The 14,602-nt window shown below is 52.0% G+C and overlaps 5 protein-coding genes across 5 annotated transcripts; 3 read left to right on the top strand and 2 right to left on the bottom strand.

The window, feature by feature from the left end:
• Positions 1-1,136: 1,136 nt before the first annotated feature.
• On the top strand, positions 1,137-2,074 carry KD926_004211 (uncharacterized protein; the record flags this gene model as incomplete). Its single annotated transcript, XM_053095032.1, has 2 exons — positions 1,137-1,276; positions 1,336-2,074. 2 exons carry the CDS (start codon positions 1,137-1,139, stop codon positions 2,072-2,074), a joined length of 879 nt encoding a protein of 292 aa, XP_052950248.1.
• Positions 2,075-2,397: 323 nt separating this feature from the next.
• Positions 2,398-3,009, bottom strand: KD926_004212 (uncharacterized protein; the record flags this gene model as incomplete). The annotated part of the gene is made up of 1 exon (XM_053095033.1): positions 2,398-3,009. One exon carries the CDS (start codon positions 3,007-3,009, stop codon positions 2,398-2,400), a length of 612 nt encoding a protein of 203 aa, XP_052950249.1.
• A 1,821-nt stretch (positions 3,010-4,830) lies between these two features.
• Positions 4,831-7,643, top strand: cdc48 (AAA family ATPase CDC48; the record flags this gene model as incomplete). Its single annotated transcript, XM_053095034.1, has 6 exons — positions 4,831-4,880; positions 4,939-4,966; positions 5,037-5,092; positions 5,163-5,412; positions 5,497-6,988; positions 7,054-7,643. 6 exons carry the CDS (start codon positions 4,831-4,833, stop codon positions 7,641-7,643), a joined length of 2,466 nt encoding a protein of 821 aa, XP_052950250.1.
• Positions 7,644-8,515: 872 nt separating this feature from the next.
• On the bottom strand, positions 8,516-9,178 carry KD926_004214 (uncharacterized protein; the record flags this gene model as incomplete). Its single annotated transcript, XM_053095035.1, has 1 exon — positions 8,516-9,178. One exon carries the CDS (start codon positions 9,176-9,178, stop codon positions 8,516-8,518), a length of 663 nt encoding a protein of 220 aa, XP_052950251.1.
• Positions 9,179-12,282: 3,104 nt separating this feature from the next.
• Positions 12,283-13,909, top strand: KD926_004215 (adaptor protein STE50; the record flags this gene model as incomplete). The annotated part of the gene is made up of 3 exons (XM_053095036.1): positions 12,283-12,550; positions 12,626-12,787; positions 12,843-13,909. The coding sequence occupies 3 exons, from the start codon at positions 12,283-12,285 to the stop codon at positions 13,907-13,909; spliced, it is 1,497 nt and encodes a 498-aa protein (XP_052950252.1).
• Positions 13,910-14,602: the final 693 nt, after the last annotated feature.

A 14,602-nucleotide genomic window follows, 5' to 3' on the forward strand; every position in this document is an offset into this window, starting at 1 on the left:
TTTTTGTTTATTTCACACAACAAAATCCCCAATTTTTTTGTTCTGTTGTAACTGTTGTTTTTTTTTTTTTTTTTTATATAATTTTAATTTTTTTTTTTTTTTTTTTTTAATTTATTTTTTTTTTTTTTTTTTTTTTTTTTTTTTTTTTTTTTTTTTCTCTATCTCTTGAATTTGTTGATCAGCATGCTTTCAGCCAATTGCAGTCATGAATGAGACTTATCCGATTTTCTAGAAACAGCCTAATTTTGTAGTATAGCACTCCCACCTCCTTTCTCTGGCCGTCGTCAAGCTTGTAGCTTGGAACGCGCCATGGATTGAGCGACCTCTATCGCTCAATGAAACAAATGCCTATTTAGATGAAATGGTCAAGTATATTCCGTCAAGATGTCGAGTCCATGAAGTGATGAGTATGTACGAAACAACCCCCAAAGATCGAAGGCATTTCTTAATCACGCTGTAGCAGTGCCAAGATCAATCTTGTCGAGCGGAGCATGAGGAGAGAAGTGAAATAGACTACGGTGTATATCCCAGCATATATAATACTAATATCTTGGGGGTTTCTTCGGCAAGATTGAGGTTATATATTTTGAACCTCCCTTTGCAATTTAGGACTGCCAGCCTGCCACACAAGAAAGTGGAGCAAAATACTCAACACTAGAGCCAAACCCCGTAAGTCAATTGATCAACATCAGCACGGCAGCTTCTTACGTGAAAGAAAAGCAAAGCGAGCCCTGAAGTGCCAACCGGTGACGCTTGCTCCGTTGCGATTGTCGGCGGCCTCGTGGCTGTTCCCCCCACCAGAGCGATCTCGACCTATCCGACGGCGAGACAGACCTACTCGGTGTAGATTGATAACGAATATCCCCATTAGAATATGCCGAAGCATCGTGTACCTGACCGCACCTGTCAGACGTTGTACACCGTGACCAGCCGTGGCGGGCCACAGTCGGGCAGGTGGAATTCCGAACCTCGGCATCTGAACTGCTCTGAACCACGCGCAAATCCGCCAAACCCGCCGATCAAATGCGCGGCATGATCTCTCCTTAAATACTCCGTAGGCGCTCTTTCGCTTTTAACACCACGCCCTCTGCGGATTGTTGGAACCCCCTTCGCAGGACTGTCACCGCACACTCGCCATGGCCAACTCTCAGCCCGACGTGGGGAAGTCGGACAGCCCCGCGACATCACCATCATCACCACCTTCGTCCTCGGTCGCTCGACGTCAGCTGCTGGCAGCTCTCAGGACCGCGGATCTCCTTGTTGGTCGTTTAGACCGGTAGGTTGTCACTTCATAGCGATCGCCAGATCACAAACTGATGCTTTCTCGTCGCTCAGGCTCGCGTCCACTGCCGACGGTCAGGAACGAATTTTCGCCGTAACCGGCTACCTCACCCATGTCCTCCATCACCTTCTCGCCTCGGCGCCATGGATCGCCGCACAGACACGCTTGGGTCTCCTCGCCCGGCTACGATCCGGGGATAAATCTGCACCTCCGAAGTCTCCCTCGTCCGAGTCGCGCCTGCTCGCACTCTCCTCGCTGATGTCCGAGACCCGCTACACCATCCGACTCTTAGGTCTCATTCCCCTCTGGACCTGGGGATCCGCAACGATCAAATCGCCTCCCTCAGATCGCACAATATACTCCCTGACCCTGTTACAAGTATTCGTGAACGTGATCTACCAAGCCCTCGAGAACGGCGCCTACCTGGCGAACAAGGGCATCATTTCGAAACGGTTCGTCGACCGATGGGGCGGACCCGCCAAATGGGATCTGTGGAGTATTCGCGCCTGGTTCGGGCACATCTTCCTTCAGTTCTTCGTGCTGTGGCGGAAGCGCGTCTTGCTGAAGAAGAAGGCCTCGGAACCGTCTGCGCAGACTAAGGAGGGTCGCGACGCCGTGAGCGCCGAGACGCGAGCCTGGAAGAAGAGTCTGCTGAACAACATCTGCTGGGCCCCCGTGTGTCTCCACTGGTGCTTTGAACAGGGCATCGGCTTCCCGGACAACCTGACCGGCCTAATGAGCTTCATGGCAGGGGCGTGGGGCGTGTCGGATATGTGGGCGGCGACGTCGTAAGTCTTGATTTGTTACCTACGTGAGGAGCAAAGAGCATGGGCCGGAGATTGTACATAAAATATGACGCCAATCTGAAATGGTTTATTTATCTGGTAAAGCTGATTGACCGTTGCGTTGTATTTGCTCTAGACATTTATTGTGCATGGATGCAGGTTGGTATGAATACGGGGGGAGACTCGGACCCCCAACTCGACAGGGCTGCATCCTAGCCTGAGGATAATTTCGCTGTGTTTCTTCTTCACTTCGCTCCACCATCGTTACGTCCCCTGTCCCAGTTATCAATGCTGCTCCAACTTAAAGATCCCAGTCTTCGTCATCCACCATCACACGCCATCGGAAACCGTCGACGGCCGGTCCCAGTTGCCCAAAGCCTGTCTACGCTGTGATGCCACAATCTGTTCATAAAACGGCTCTTTCAAGAAGCCAACCACTGCCCATCTCGAGCTCTCTACGGGGATCAACGCATCCGCGGACCCCGTCCACGCAAACGCACCCGCATCCACGGTCTTAGCGCTCCGAACCTCATGCCCCTCAAGCTTGTCGATCAAGTGAATTCGCGCCTGCACGCTCACCAAATCCATCAACCCGCCCTCGACTTCATAAATCGCGTTACGCTGTTTCTCGTCCAGTCCGAGCACCAGCATCCCCTCTACGACCGAGTCGGGCTTGCTGCACGGCCGTAGGACCGGGGTGCTGGTGTCCGAGAATTGATACAATTTGTACCCCGAGACCGTGGCGCGTGTCATGCGTTTGTGGATACTGACGGACTGGCTCTCGTTGATGAAATACTTCAGCACGGTGGGCAGCATGAGCGCCCCGTAGACGAAGCGTGGCGCGCAGCCGGGTTTTTCGAGGAGTTTTATGAGCTCTTCCTCGCTGAACGTGTTGACTACGGCGTCATGGTAGTCTTGTGGGTACCATTCCTGCGATGTCATTTCTGAGGTGGACTGCTTAGGGTTGGTCTGGATATCGCAACTTTCGGTTGGGTTGGCGTGCTTCAGATCGTGGAGATGGGGTCGGTATGTCTGGACTTTGGGTTAGGGATGTAATATATTGTTATGAAAGCATGATTTGAAGGCGATGGTGGGCTACTTGATAGGCCCTTTCGAATATCAACTTCTTGTACTTGCCTCTTGCTTCTCCCCAACCGTCAATAGGTGTATGTAAGGTCAGGGACACACGGCACGGGGCAACTGGATAGATAGACGTGAGACCACATGCGGTTGAGATTTTGCCCTGCTTATAGGAAGCCGCTTCCTGATCACTGAAAAGGTGATGGATGTGACAGTCTGCCTCGGGAGGCTAGAGATGCTATACAGCAAGTTACTTAAGACTTCCCTCTGTCGTCAGAATGACCCCCAGGTGACTACGGCGCAGTTTACTTGGCCCCCCTCTGGCCAAAGTGCGGATGGCAAATAAAAGCGTTTGATATGCGCAGCCGCATCCGCATTCACATTATCGTTGAGAGGGCGATTTGAGGCTGTAGCCTAATGGGCCTTTCTCTGCCTGGGTCATTCACCCTGTCTGGACCGGGCGCTTACATGATTGGATCTATCGTTCGTTTGCTTTTATTGCTAGATGACAAAGGAACAATTGTTTTCTGTGAACCACTGCCTCGGTCTGATATTGGAAGCTGGTCGTTTCCGTTTTCTTTCCAAACGATAGGCACAATGAAGCCCCAACGCGGTGGCATTATTTACGGATTCCACGTTGCAAGAGGCAGTATACGTAGGAGCTCATCTGGGTCTGGATGGCAATATTGATTGGCTGTTATCATGCTCTCACCATGTGCTTTTCCCTTATTGGTTTCGATGTGCATGTTAGCTGGGGAGCGTCCACTTTGTGCCTAGCTTGTCAAGGTGGTGACGATTATGGGACACTGCAGAATCGAAGAATGAAAGGCGAATATCTCAAAATTGAATGGTTAGTGTACACCAGACCCTCTCTCATCCATACCAGTGAAATTTATCTCGTAGCACCAGCATAAATGGATGGGGTGGATGAGTGGAGTAATCCAGAGGCCTAGAAAGGGCAATCTGATACTCTTTCGAGAAGCCGATTAAATCAGAGTCAGAGGCTAAGTTTCAAGTCTCCACTCTGGAAAGCATCGAGCAGGATGAGCTGGTCCTGGGTTCCAGGACCATCCGGTGGAATGTTGATGCCTGAGGCACCAGTATATTTACCGAGGTCGCGGTGCCTGAATGCACGCAGGCAACAGGCATAGTGCGTAGTGAGGCCAGCAAGGGGTCAAAATCGGAAGACAGGGAGATAAGGGAAGATGCAGTATGCCTCGTGGAAGGCATTGCGTTGAAAAAGCGACTTGACGCGATGATCTGGTGGATACGACCGGCTTCCATGCGCTTCTCTCCGCCCAAGCGGTGGCGGCAACCGGACAAATCCAGTGTGACGGAGGATCCTCAGGCAGGGCAGCTTAAGTCATCAGCCCCGGCAGGCACTGGCTCTATCGTCACCTCTTAACGGAAGCTGTTTCTCGTCACCCTCCGGTCTCACTTCCACCTCCCTCTCTCTATTTCACCTCCCACCTCCCCTCTCCTCACCTTACCCAATTTTTTCTGTCCACCAGACCCTCTATCACGTCTGTTGGATCCCGCTTTTTCCATTCAACTTTAATCCATCTCCTTTGATTCTCCCACATCCCTGTCGCCGGGTTCGCACTCCATCCCAGTGACGTCCGTTAAGCCAACGTTGCTTCAAGAGCTTACTCGATTCGTCTTCCATCTCTTCCAGACTTCAAAATGAGCGCGGAGCCGGATCACACCCATGACAAGAAGAGGGTCAACCTCAAGTATGTTTGAATTATCCTGTTTTGGGCAGCGAGGAAGACAAGCTGACCGTTCACCCAGCGACGCCTCTGGCGCCGAGAAGAAAGAGGTAAATATCTCATCGGGATATATGCAGCTCTCTGTGGCCAAAATATACTGATCAGCTCTTCTTGCCGCAGGAACTCGACACCTCGACAGCTATCCTCAAGAAGAAGAAGAAGCCCAACTCGTTGATGTAGGTGGCCACCGTGTTGAAAGTGGGCCTTTTGTTCGATTTCCTCATACTGACCTGGCTACCCGTTTAGTGTGACCGATGCCGTCAACGATGACAACTCCGTCATTGCCCTCTCCAACAACACCATGGATACCCTCCAGCTCTTCCGAGGTGACACAGTCTTGGTCAAGGGCAAGAAGCGGAAAGACACCGTTCTGATCGTGCTGGCGGATGATGATCTCGATGACGGAAGTGCTCGTATCAACCGTGTCGTTCGTCACAACCTCCGCGTCAAGCATGGCGATATCATCACTGTTCACCCTTGCCCCGACATCAAATATGTAAGATTCCCTCCCCTACCAAGGTACCCGTTTGTGTCGCCACTCGAGCAATCTTCTGATTAACTCTCGTTCTCTGCGTTCTAGGCCAAGCGTATTGCCGTTCTCCCCATCGCAGACACCGTCGAGGGTCTTACCGGATCTCTCTTCGATGTTTACCTCGCCCCCTACTTCCGCGAAGCCTACCGACCCGTGAGACAGGGAGACCTGTTCACGGTAAGAGGTGGTATGAGACAGGTGGAATTCAAGGTCGTCGAGGTGGATCCCCCGGAGTACGGTATCGTTGCGCAGGACACCATCATCCACTGCGAGGGTGAGCCCATCCAGCGAGAGGACGAGGAGGGTAACCTGAACGAGGTCGGTTACGATGACATTGGTGGTTGCCGCAAGCAGATGGCCCAGATCCGTGAGTTGGTCGAGCTGCCCCTGCGTCATCCCCAGCTTTTCAAGTCCATCGGTATCAAGCCCCCTCGTGGTATCCTCATGTACGGCCCTCCTGGTACCGGTAAGACTCTGATGGCTCGTGCCGTGGCCAACGAGACCGGTGCTTTCTTCTTCTTGATCAACGGTCCCGAGATCATGTCCAAGATGGCCGGTGAATCCGAGTCCAACCTGCGCAAGGCCTTCGAGGAGGCTGAGAAGAACTCCCCCGCCATTATCTTCATTGACGAAATCGATTCTATCGCCCCCAAGCGTGAGAAGACCAACGGAGAGGTCGAGCGCCGTGTCGTCTCCCAGCTCCTGACTCTGATGGACGGCATGAAGGCCCGCTCCAACGTGGTCGTCATGGCTGCCACCAACCGCCCCAACTCGATCGACCCCGCCCTGCGTCGTTTCGGCCGTTTCGACCGTGAGGTTGACATCGGTATCCCTGACCCCACCGGTCGTCTCGAGATCATGTCGATCCACACCAAGAACATGAAGCTCGGAGACGATGTGGACCTGGAGACCATCGCCGCCGATACCCACGGTTACGTCGGTTCTGATCTTGCCTCTCTCTGCTCTGAAGCCGCCATGCAGCAGATCCGTGAGAAGATGGACCTGATCGATCTCGACGAGGACACCATCGAGGCTGAGGTGCTCGACTCGCTGGGTGTTACCATGGAGAACTTCCGCTACGCCCTTGGTGTCTCCAACCCCTCCGCTCTGCGCGAGGTTGCCGTCGTCGAGGTCCCCAACGTTCGCTGGGAGGACATTGGTGGTCTGGAGGAGGTCAAGCGCGAGCTTATCGAGAGCGTCCAGTACCCCGTGGACCACCCCGAAAAGTTCCAGAAGTTCGGTCTTTCGCCCTCCCGAGGTGTGCTGTTCTATGGTCCTCCCGGTACGGGTAAGACCATGCTTGCCAAGGCCGTCGCCAACGAGTGCGCTGCCAACTTCATCTCCGTCAAGGGTCCCGAGCTGCTCAGTATGTGGTTCGGTGAGTCTGAGAGCAACATTCGGGATATCTTCGACAAGGCCCGTGCCGCCGCTCCTTGCGTCGTTTTCCTTGACGAGTTGGACTCTATTGCCAAGTCCCGTGGTGGTTCCGTTGGCGATGCTGGTGGTGCTTCGGACCGTGTTGTCAACCAGCTCCTGACCGGTAAGTCTTTGGATTTCTTATCCCTTTGTATATTTTCGACCATACTAACGCTTTTTGTCTTCTAGAAATGGATGGTATGACCTCGAAGAAGAACGTCTTCGTCATTGGTGCCACGAATCGACCCGAGCAGCTGGATGCCGCTCTGGTTCGTCCTGGTCGTCTTGACACCCTGGTCTACGTTCCTCTGCCCGACCAGGCTTCTCGTGAGGGTATCCTGAAGGCCCAGCTCCGCAAGACCCCCGTCGCCGGCGACATCGATCTGTCTTTCATCGCCAGCGAGACGCACGGCTTCTCCGGTGCCGATCTCGGTTTCGTTACCCAGCGGGCTGTCAAGCTTGCCATTAAGCAGTCGATCTCCGCTGATATCGAGCGCCAGAAGCAGCGTGAGGCCAACGGCGAGGATGTTAAGATGGATGAGGACGAGGATCTGGATGAGGAAGACCCCGTGCCTGAGCTGACCCGGGCTCACTTCGAGGAGGCCATGAAGTCGGCTCGCCGGTCCGTCAGCGACGTGGAGATCCGCCGGTACGAGGCTTTCGCGCAGAGCATGAAGAACTCGGGAAGCAGCAGCTTCTTCAGCTTCCCCTCCGCCGGTGAAGTTGAGGACAACAACACGTTCGGTGAAGCCGGAAATGACGACAGCCTCTACGATTAAATTTAGTTTCTCTTTTTGCTTCTGAATCCATTTCACTTTTTCATGTCCTTTTTAATGTTTCCAAAGTTTGTTACCTATCTATCTACCGGCACTAGTTAGATCTAGCGAGATGGCCTGACAGGTGTTTGATGAAGACAACGGGAATGTTACTTGGTTCTGGTCTCTCCATTCTCTTTCGTTCTATATGGGTTTCATTGCATCGTATGCTTTACTATCTCTACACTTGTGTCATCACCTAAATTAATTCTTTGTTCTTTCTACCGTACATCCGAAAGTCGTAGGTATATGCACATGAACGTAGTAGGTATCATTGTGTTTACTGGTTGCCCTAATGCAGTAACTTCTTAATAGAGACTGCTACTCATCAGCATTATATTTAACTCAAAGCAGCAGCGTGAAATATCGGTTGACACTATGCTGACTGGTTCATGGGGCTCCTTTCTAAATCATTAGAAAATACTCTCTACCTGTGTCAAGTCTTAAGGTAGATAGGTACATAGATAGAATATTTATGAAGCTTCTGGTCCAGTCCGTCCACGTAGATGGGATCTGTTGTACAGCAAGAAATAAGGCATAGGGACATGGTTGATAGGATGGACTGACAGGATATGACAGCACAAGCAAGATAACACGAGGAAAGTAAATGGCGGACAAATGAAGAAAGAAGCAAAGAAGCAAAAGCAAGGTGACCAACGGTTTAAGGTATCAAGAACTGGTAAGCAAACATCCATGCATGAAATAGTGAAGAACCGAGAACGCCTCTGAAAACATCCATGGACAAATGATAGGGAGCATCGAACGAAAAACAACAGCAAGGAGAATGCTCAGAAAGGAAAGAGATGATTGAAGAGCTGAAAGAAGAGAGAAGAGACCTACTTCCCCTTCCCAGGTTTCGGCTTCTTCTCCGTCTTCTTAACGGGACTTGTATCACCGTTCTTAAGCCCATCCTGTCCCGACTTGGACGAGCCTTTGGACGACTTCTCCGTCGCACCACTGCCGTGTTTCCCTTTCTCCTTCTCCTTGCCGTCCTTATGACCGTCCTTGTCCTTGTCCTTCTCGGTGCCATTGCTGCTCTGCTTCCCCTCCCCGAAATCATTCTCCTCTTCCAAAACCACCACCTCTCGAAGAACCTCCTTGATCGCTCGAACCCCCTGCTCTACCACCTCCGACGGAATGCGCACATCCATATTCCGAAGCGCCGCTGCCTCTCCGCCATCGATCCCCTCCTCGCCCTCTAGATTCGAGTTCGCCTCTGAGCCCTCCCCCCATAGCGCATGACCTCGTCCTTCAGCGGACGCGACTACCGCTTCCACGACTTCGTCGAATCGATCGCAGCGTCCGGCGCGCAGTAGCTCGAGTGACAATTTTCGGATCTTTTCGGTCCAGCCCATTCGTTGGAGGGAGCAGAGGAGTGTCGAGTGGAGGTCTTCGAGTGCCGTGCTGGATGCAAGATGTGCGAGGAGGTCCGATTCGAGGGTTTCTGGGGTGATGGTCGAGACGGAGGGTGAGGAGGGTGTGGCTGATGATGAGGGCATTTTTTTTTTTTGAGGGGTCGTTTTTTTTTTGGGGCGGGATAGATTGGTTTTCGAGAGTTGTGGTTCTTGTTTATTTGGCGATTGCCGATCGAGGGAGGTTCTTTGGATTGGATTTCGTAGAGGAGAGGAGGAGAAGGAGAGAGGTGAGTGCTGGTGTTGGGTTGGGTTGGTCGCGTCGGCGGCCGGAGATCTAGATTTTGTTCTTCGTCGTCCGAGGTTTTCCGATCGACTGGGTTTCGAGGAAGGGATTGTATTGGTCTGGAGGAAGGAGATTGGGTATGAGTGTATGCGACGCGCTTCGGGTGTGCGGTATGGGCGAGTCCGAAGGGAAGGAGAGGTGGAGTCGAGTCGTCGAGGACCGCAACTGGGATGGGTATAGTAGTAAGAATTGCGATCTGGTCGCGATCGACAGCGGTTAGCTTGGTTCACGGAAGGGGGTCACGATGAAGTGTGGAGGTTCGAGGCGAGCTCACAGCGGGGTAGAGGTCTTACCAGGGAGGAGTTGGAGTTGGAGTGCGAATTGCGCAGGAGGTCAGATGTGAGGAAGAGAGAGGAAGAGTTGCGTTGATGGAGGAGAGCCAAGAGAGAGGGAGAGAGAGGGACCGCGGAGAAACAGAAATGGCCCGACTGGTTGCTGGAGGTACCGTAGATCGAGATGAGGGAACCACAATAGAACTACTGTCACTGTGAATTTCCGATAGATGATTGTTCACCACAGGAATGAATATGATGTGGTGAAGGGAAAATGGAGCAAGTCAATGACAATCATTGATTCTGCCGAAGTAATTCCCGATGCGGCGTCATCGGAGGGCACGGACGACCTGATGGATTCGGTTCGAGGCTGCAATTATTGAGGCAATTGTTCTGTTAAACTACTAGTAGGCTCTATATTGAAATAGTACAGTGCAATGAGTCTATGAGGGGATATTGTTAACTATTTGGATAGTCGAGGTCGCAGTGTGCTGATCTCTAGATACCGAGTCAATACTATATAGATGTAGATGTAGTTGTACCGTCACAATCCACCGTTTGCCAAAACCAATGAACGAGCTACAATAAGGGTGACATGCAGCCAGAAATCGAGTCACCCTTTTACTGATAGGTCAGCTACGTTCTTCAATTATGACTACAGCTTTTCACTCGATGCCGATCCTGGAGAGCAACACTCCAAGACACCACCAGCGTGTTCACAAATCAGAGAGTCAATGATATTAATGTCAACCGAGCAGTTCGCAGAGTGACCACAGTCCTGGAAGGTTCTAGAGATTAGCCTCTCCCGACTAACCTCTTCTGGTCCCTCGAGAGCCCTGGAATCCGGGGATAGCCTTGTGTCACCCGGCGACCTTGACGAGCGACGACCTTGCAGCCGGGATGCGTCGAGGGGTCAGAGCTACGAGGAGTGAGACAATATTGATCACCAGGATTCTGAGTTGGCAGGATGAAAATAGCAACGCCAGTGCGAGATGGCCAACGCGCCCGTTGGCGTTGAGGCGGCAACTCCGAGCGAAGGGACGAACGTGCACGAGGGGCACAGACTACCAGACAGCCACATGCTAGCGCAACGGTCGTGACGAACAGGCAAGGACTTGCTTCGGAGGCAGGATGCGGCCGAAAATAGATCGCCCGGAGGGGGATTGTCTGATGGTGGGGGTAGTGAGTAAGGGATAGTCGGTGGAGTGGAACTACGGAGTACTCAGTAAGAAAGAAAAAAATGAAAAGAAAAATAAAAAGAGAGAGGAAGAAACTGAGAGAAAAGAAAAATTCGGAAAAAGAGGAATAAGGGGAAAGGATCCAAGGAAGACCGATAGAAGGCAACGACTCCGGGCCAAGACAAACAGGTGTGCGAGTCGTATAAGAAGAGAAGCAATATTGGCACGATGACGGCGGAGCATTTCCACTCCCCGCCCAAAGAGTTAAAGGCTCCGGCGCTATTGGAAAGCTGACAGCGTTGTCTTTCAGAATGCTCTGCAGCGGAGATGATCGAGGCTAGCGGTTCAATAGTCCCGTTGACTATCTGGCGGCTAGTTTCCCCCTGAGCTGATTCATGACATGGAGAATCCGATCGATTGGACGGATTAGTTCTGAGGAATTCTTCTAGTCGGAGGGCCTTACGAAGCAGTGAACGACTCCGTACCTGTAGTTTCTATAGTTGCTGTCCCTTACGAATCCTGCCAGGCTGGGGAGATGCAAGGCATTGGTGGCCGGTGACAATATTCGAGAGTGGATCGTGAATACATAATCCCGGGAGGGTCTCTTCTTGAGTTGAGGAAGAAGGAGAAGTAGAAGACAACAACAACAAGGAGAAGAAGAAGAAGAACAGAAGAAGATTGATACTTGATAAGTCCAGAAAAGCCAATCGAGTCCAGACCGGCGTCACGTGCGGCGATCCGAACGAAGCGCCTCCATCTCCAGTCTCCATCCTCTTCTCTCTTCCTCCCCTCTCCTCCTCGCCTCGCTCGCTCTATTTCCATCTCCATCTCGGCTGATCTCGTGCCTGCAACGTTCACATCCCCTTCTTCGCGGTCGATTGTGCTCGCCTCGTCTCTATCGGCCGCCCTCCCATCTCGCCCGGCCAGAATCCACGTCTGCCTGGAATCGCCCAGAACAGCTTCCCCGCTCTCCGGCCCGGTCGATTCGTTCCTCTCGGCCTTGTTTTTTCACGATCCGCGCCTGGTCTTGTTTATTGTCACCTTCTTTTTTATCCTCTCGCCTCGTTCGATCGAGTCTCGCAAAGTTGCGACACCTCCCTCGATCTGAACCTTCGATTCGGTGCCTTCTCCGCATTCCTAGCGATCTCGGTCCTTCCTCCAGCCGCCCGTCTTGCCTTGTCCCATGCGGCACGATTGCCTGGCTGAGAATCACTTCGTCGGCCTAAATCCAACCGGGTGTCCGCTGTTATAGATGGGATAATTTACAACCGATCGTTCTCCTCTCGTTTCTTAACATCTCGCCTCTTTCTCTCCCCGTCCTCTGGACCCTGAACGCTCGAGCCGCGCCGACTGACCTCCACCGGACCGGGCCTCCACTCCATAACAATCTCCCTCTCCTCTCCTCTCATTTCCCTCGTTTTCGTGTAAATTCTCCTCCCTTTCGCACATCCCGCCATGTCTCTTCACACCTCCTATCATGCCGATTCCGACGCGGACGACGAGTACGAGCGCAGCGTGATTACCTCCCCCCATTTGGTCACGGACTCGGAGGCCTCTCCGTCGGAGTCCGACTTCCCCTCTGCGGAGCATACGCCGACTTCCTACGCAAATGTCGAACACAACCCACAATCCCCCCGGACGATCATCACCGAATGGACGGCCGAAGAGTGCGCCAGCTTCCTCGTCGCTCTCGGTCTTCGTCAATACTGCCCGGCATTTCTAGGTGAGTTGGCTTGGTGACCAGAAATAACTGTTTCAATGAGTCGACGGTCGCTGATAAATTGCATTGGATTGGTAGAAAATGAAATCGTGGGAGAAGCGCTGATTGCGCTGAAACATGATGAATTGAAGGAAATGGGTATTATCAGCGTGGGCCATCGCTTGACCATCCTGAAGAGTGTTTACGAGGCCAAAGTCAAACAAGACATCCCGCTCGACGCAGATCATTATATCCCACTCTGTAGGTTATTTCGAACAACACCCCCTTTCGTTCTCCTACTTACCCCGTCTGGCAGCGGCGGATCAAAGCATGAACGAAAATGCGTCCCAAGACGACGTTGCTCGCCTCATTCAATCCATTCGTCTACGAGATGAGCGGATCACGACCGTCGAATCCGAGATGCGACGCATTGCGGAGGAATATCGACGGCTACGAGAGGAGCTTCTGCCTGTGTTTAAGATGGCGAAAGATCGGTCGCAGCCCCTGCCCCCTCCATCCGCCATCCCCAGCTCCGGACCCGAAGGGCATCATGATAACCAACCGATCAGCTCCCCCTCCGGCATCACGCTGCTGGAACGGTCCGTGTCCGGCATTTCTCGCACCTTCTCCAAGCGGTTACACAACGGCGGTACCACGCCGAAAAACAACTCTCCCACCCACATTCCGCCCTCGATTCACGAAAATCGGCCATACAATGATCACGGCGCTTTGGACCCTTCGATGGCCGCCGTTTCCTCGTCGCACCTCAGCACGATGAACGGCAAATCACAGCTCTCCCCGGGCATCCCATCTCCCACGTCGCCGGGTGGTCATTACGGCAATACACAAACGCTGGCCTCTCGGTCGTATACACAGCCGAATACGGCCAGTCGCGGTAACTTCGATCACCACGAAGACAGTATGCCCACGCAGTCTCGACCTGATCGCCTGAATCCGACCCCGACCCAAGCCACGCGCCCGGAGATTCCGACACGCTCCGACTCCCGAGCAGGCGGAGGCGGGGACCCTCCTAGCGTGGAGATCTTCAAGTCGTTCCGCGTTTCCATGGATGATCCCTGCCACAAAGTTCTGCCGGCTGCCCTCAAGAAGTACAACATCAACGCGGACTGGAAGCAGTATGCGCTGTACATTGTATATGGGGACCAAGAACGGTGTCTCGCGCTAGACGAACGACCTCTGATTCTCTTCAAGCAACTAGAAAGGGAAGGGCGCAAGCCGATGTTTATGTTACGCAAGCACCTACAATCTTTTGAGAACACCATGTACGCCGCGACCGGAGGAGCCACAGCAGGCTCGGCGCCCAACAGCGCGGGCTTTGAAGGACGACAGGCCCAGATCAATCTACCTGGCGGAGTTCTCTGAAGGCCGTTGGACTTTGCGATTGTTGTTGTTTAAAGAAAAGATACCCTATTTCTCCATGCTTTTCTTTCTATTTGCATTCATCTCATTCAAGCAAGCCCTTGCTTCCTACATGGTTTTATTGACTACATTGATTATTATATAAGTGGGTGTTTGGTTTTGGTGTTGGGGATTATAACGGACTGGAAAAGCAAAAATTCAGCGTCTGATTCTTTGGTTTCTTTTCATTTCGCTTCCTACCTTTTCTGTTTCTTCTTTGAATCCATCTTCTACCCTGTTTATATTACTACCACTTTTGTTCTTCTTTTCTCTTCTCTTCTACTCAGGTTATCTTCCCATTCTATCTATCCTTTTTATTTGGTTTGTTTATTTTCTGTCTTTCTTCTTTCAGCGTCTCTGGATCAGCATAATGAATATGAACTGCATGCATGGATTGAATGGATCTTAATCACTGGGATTTTCAATAAATGAACAACCTGACATTGATCAATCGCCTAGCACCATAGTTCTACGTAGTCAATGTGTCTTTTCTAGACATCCATCTACACATGAACCATCTATGCAGGATTTGAAACCCATCTAACCAAAGCAGGCAGATATATAGGCCCATCAAATCAAGCAAGCCTATAAAAGAAAAGAAACCCACATCGTAGTATTACAATTTACAACCCTACCCCACAATACATCCCAGGTTCC

Source organism: Aspergillus affinis, assembly GCF_023601865.1.
Source record: "Aspergillus affinis strain CMG 70 chromosome Unknown NODE_200_length_40107_cov_84_204097, whole genome shotgun sequence".
Classification (NCBI taxonomy): Eukaryota; Fungi; Ascomycota; class Eurotiomycetes; order Eurotiales; family Aspergillaceae; genus Aspergillus; species Aspergillus affinis.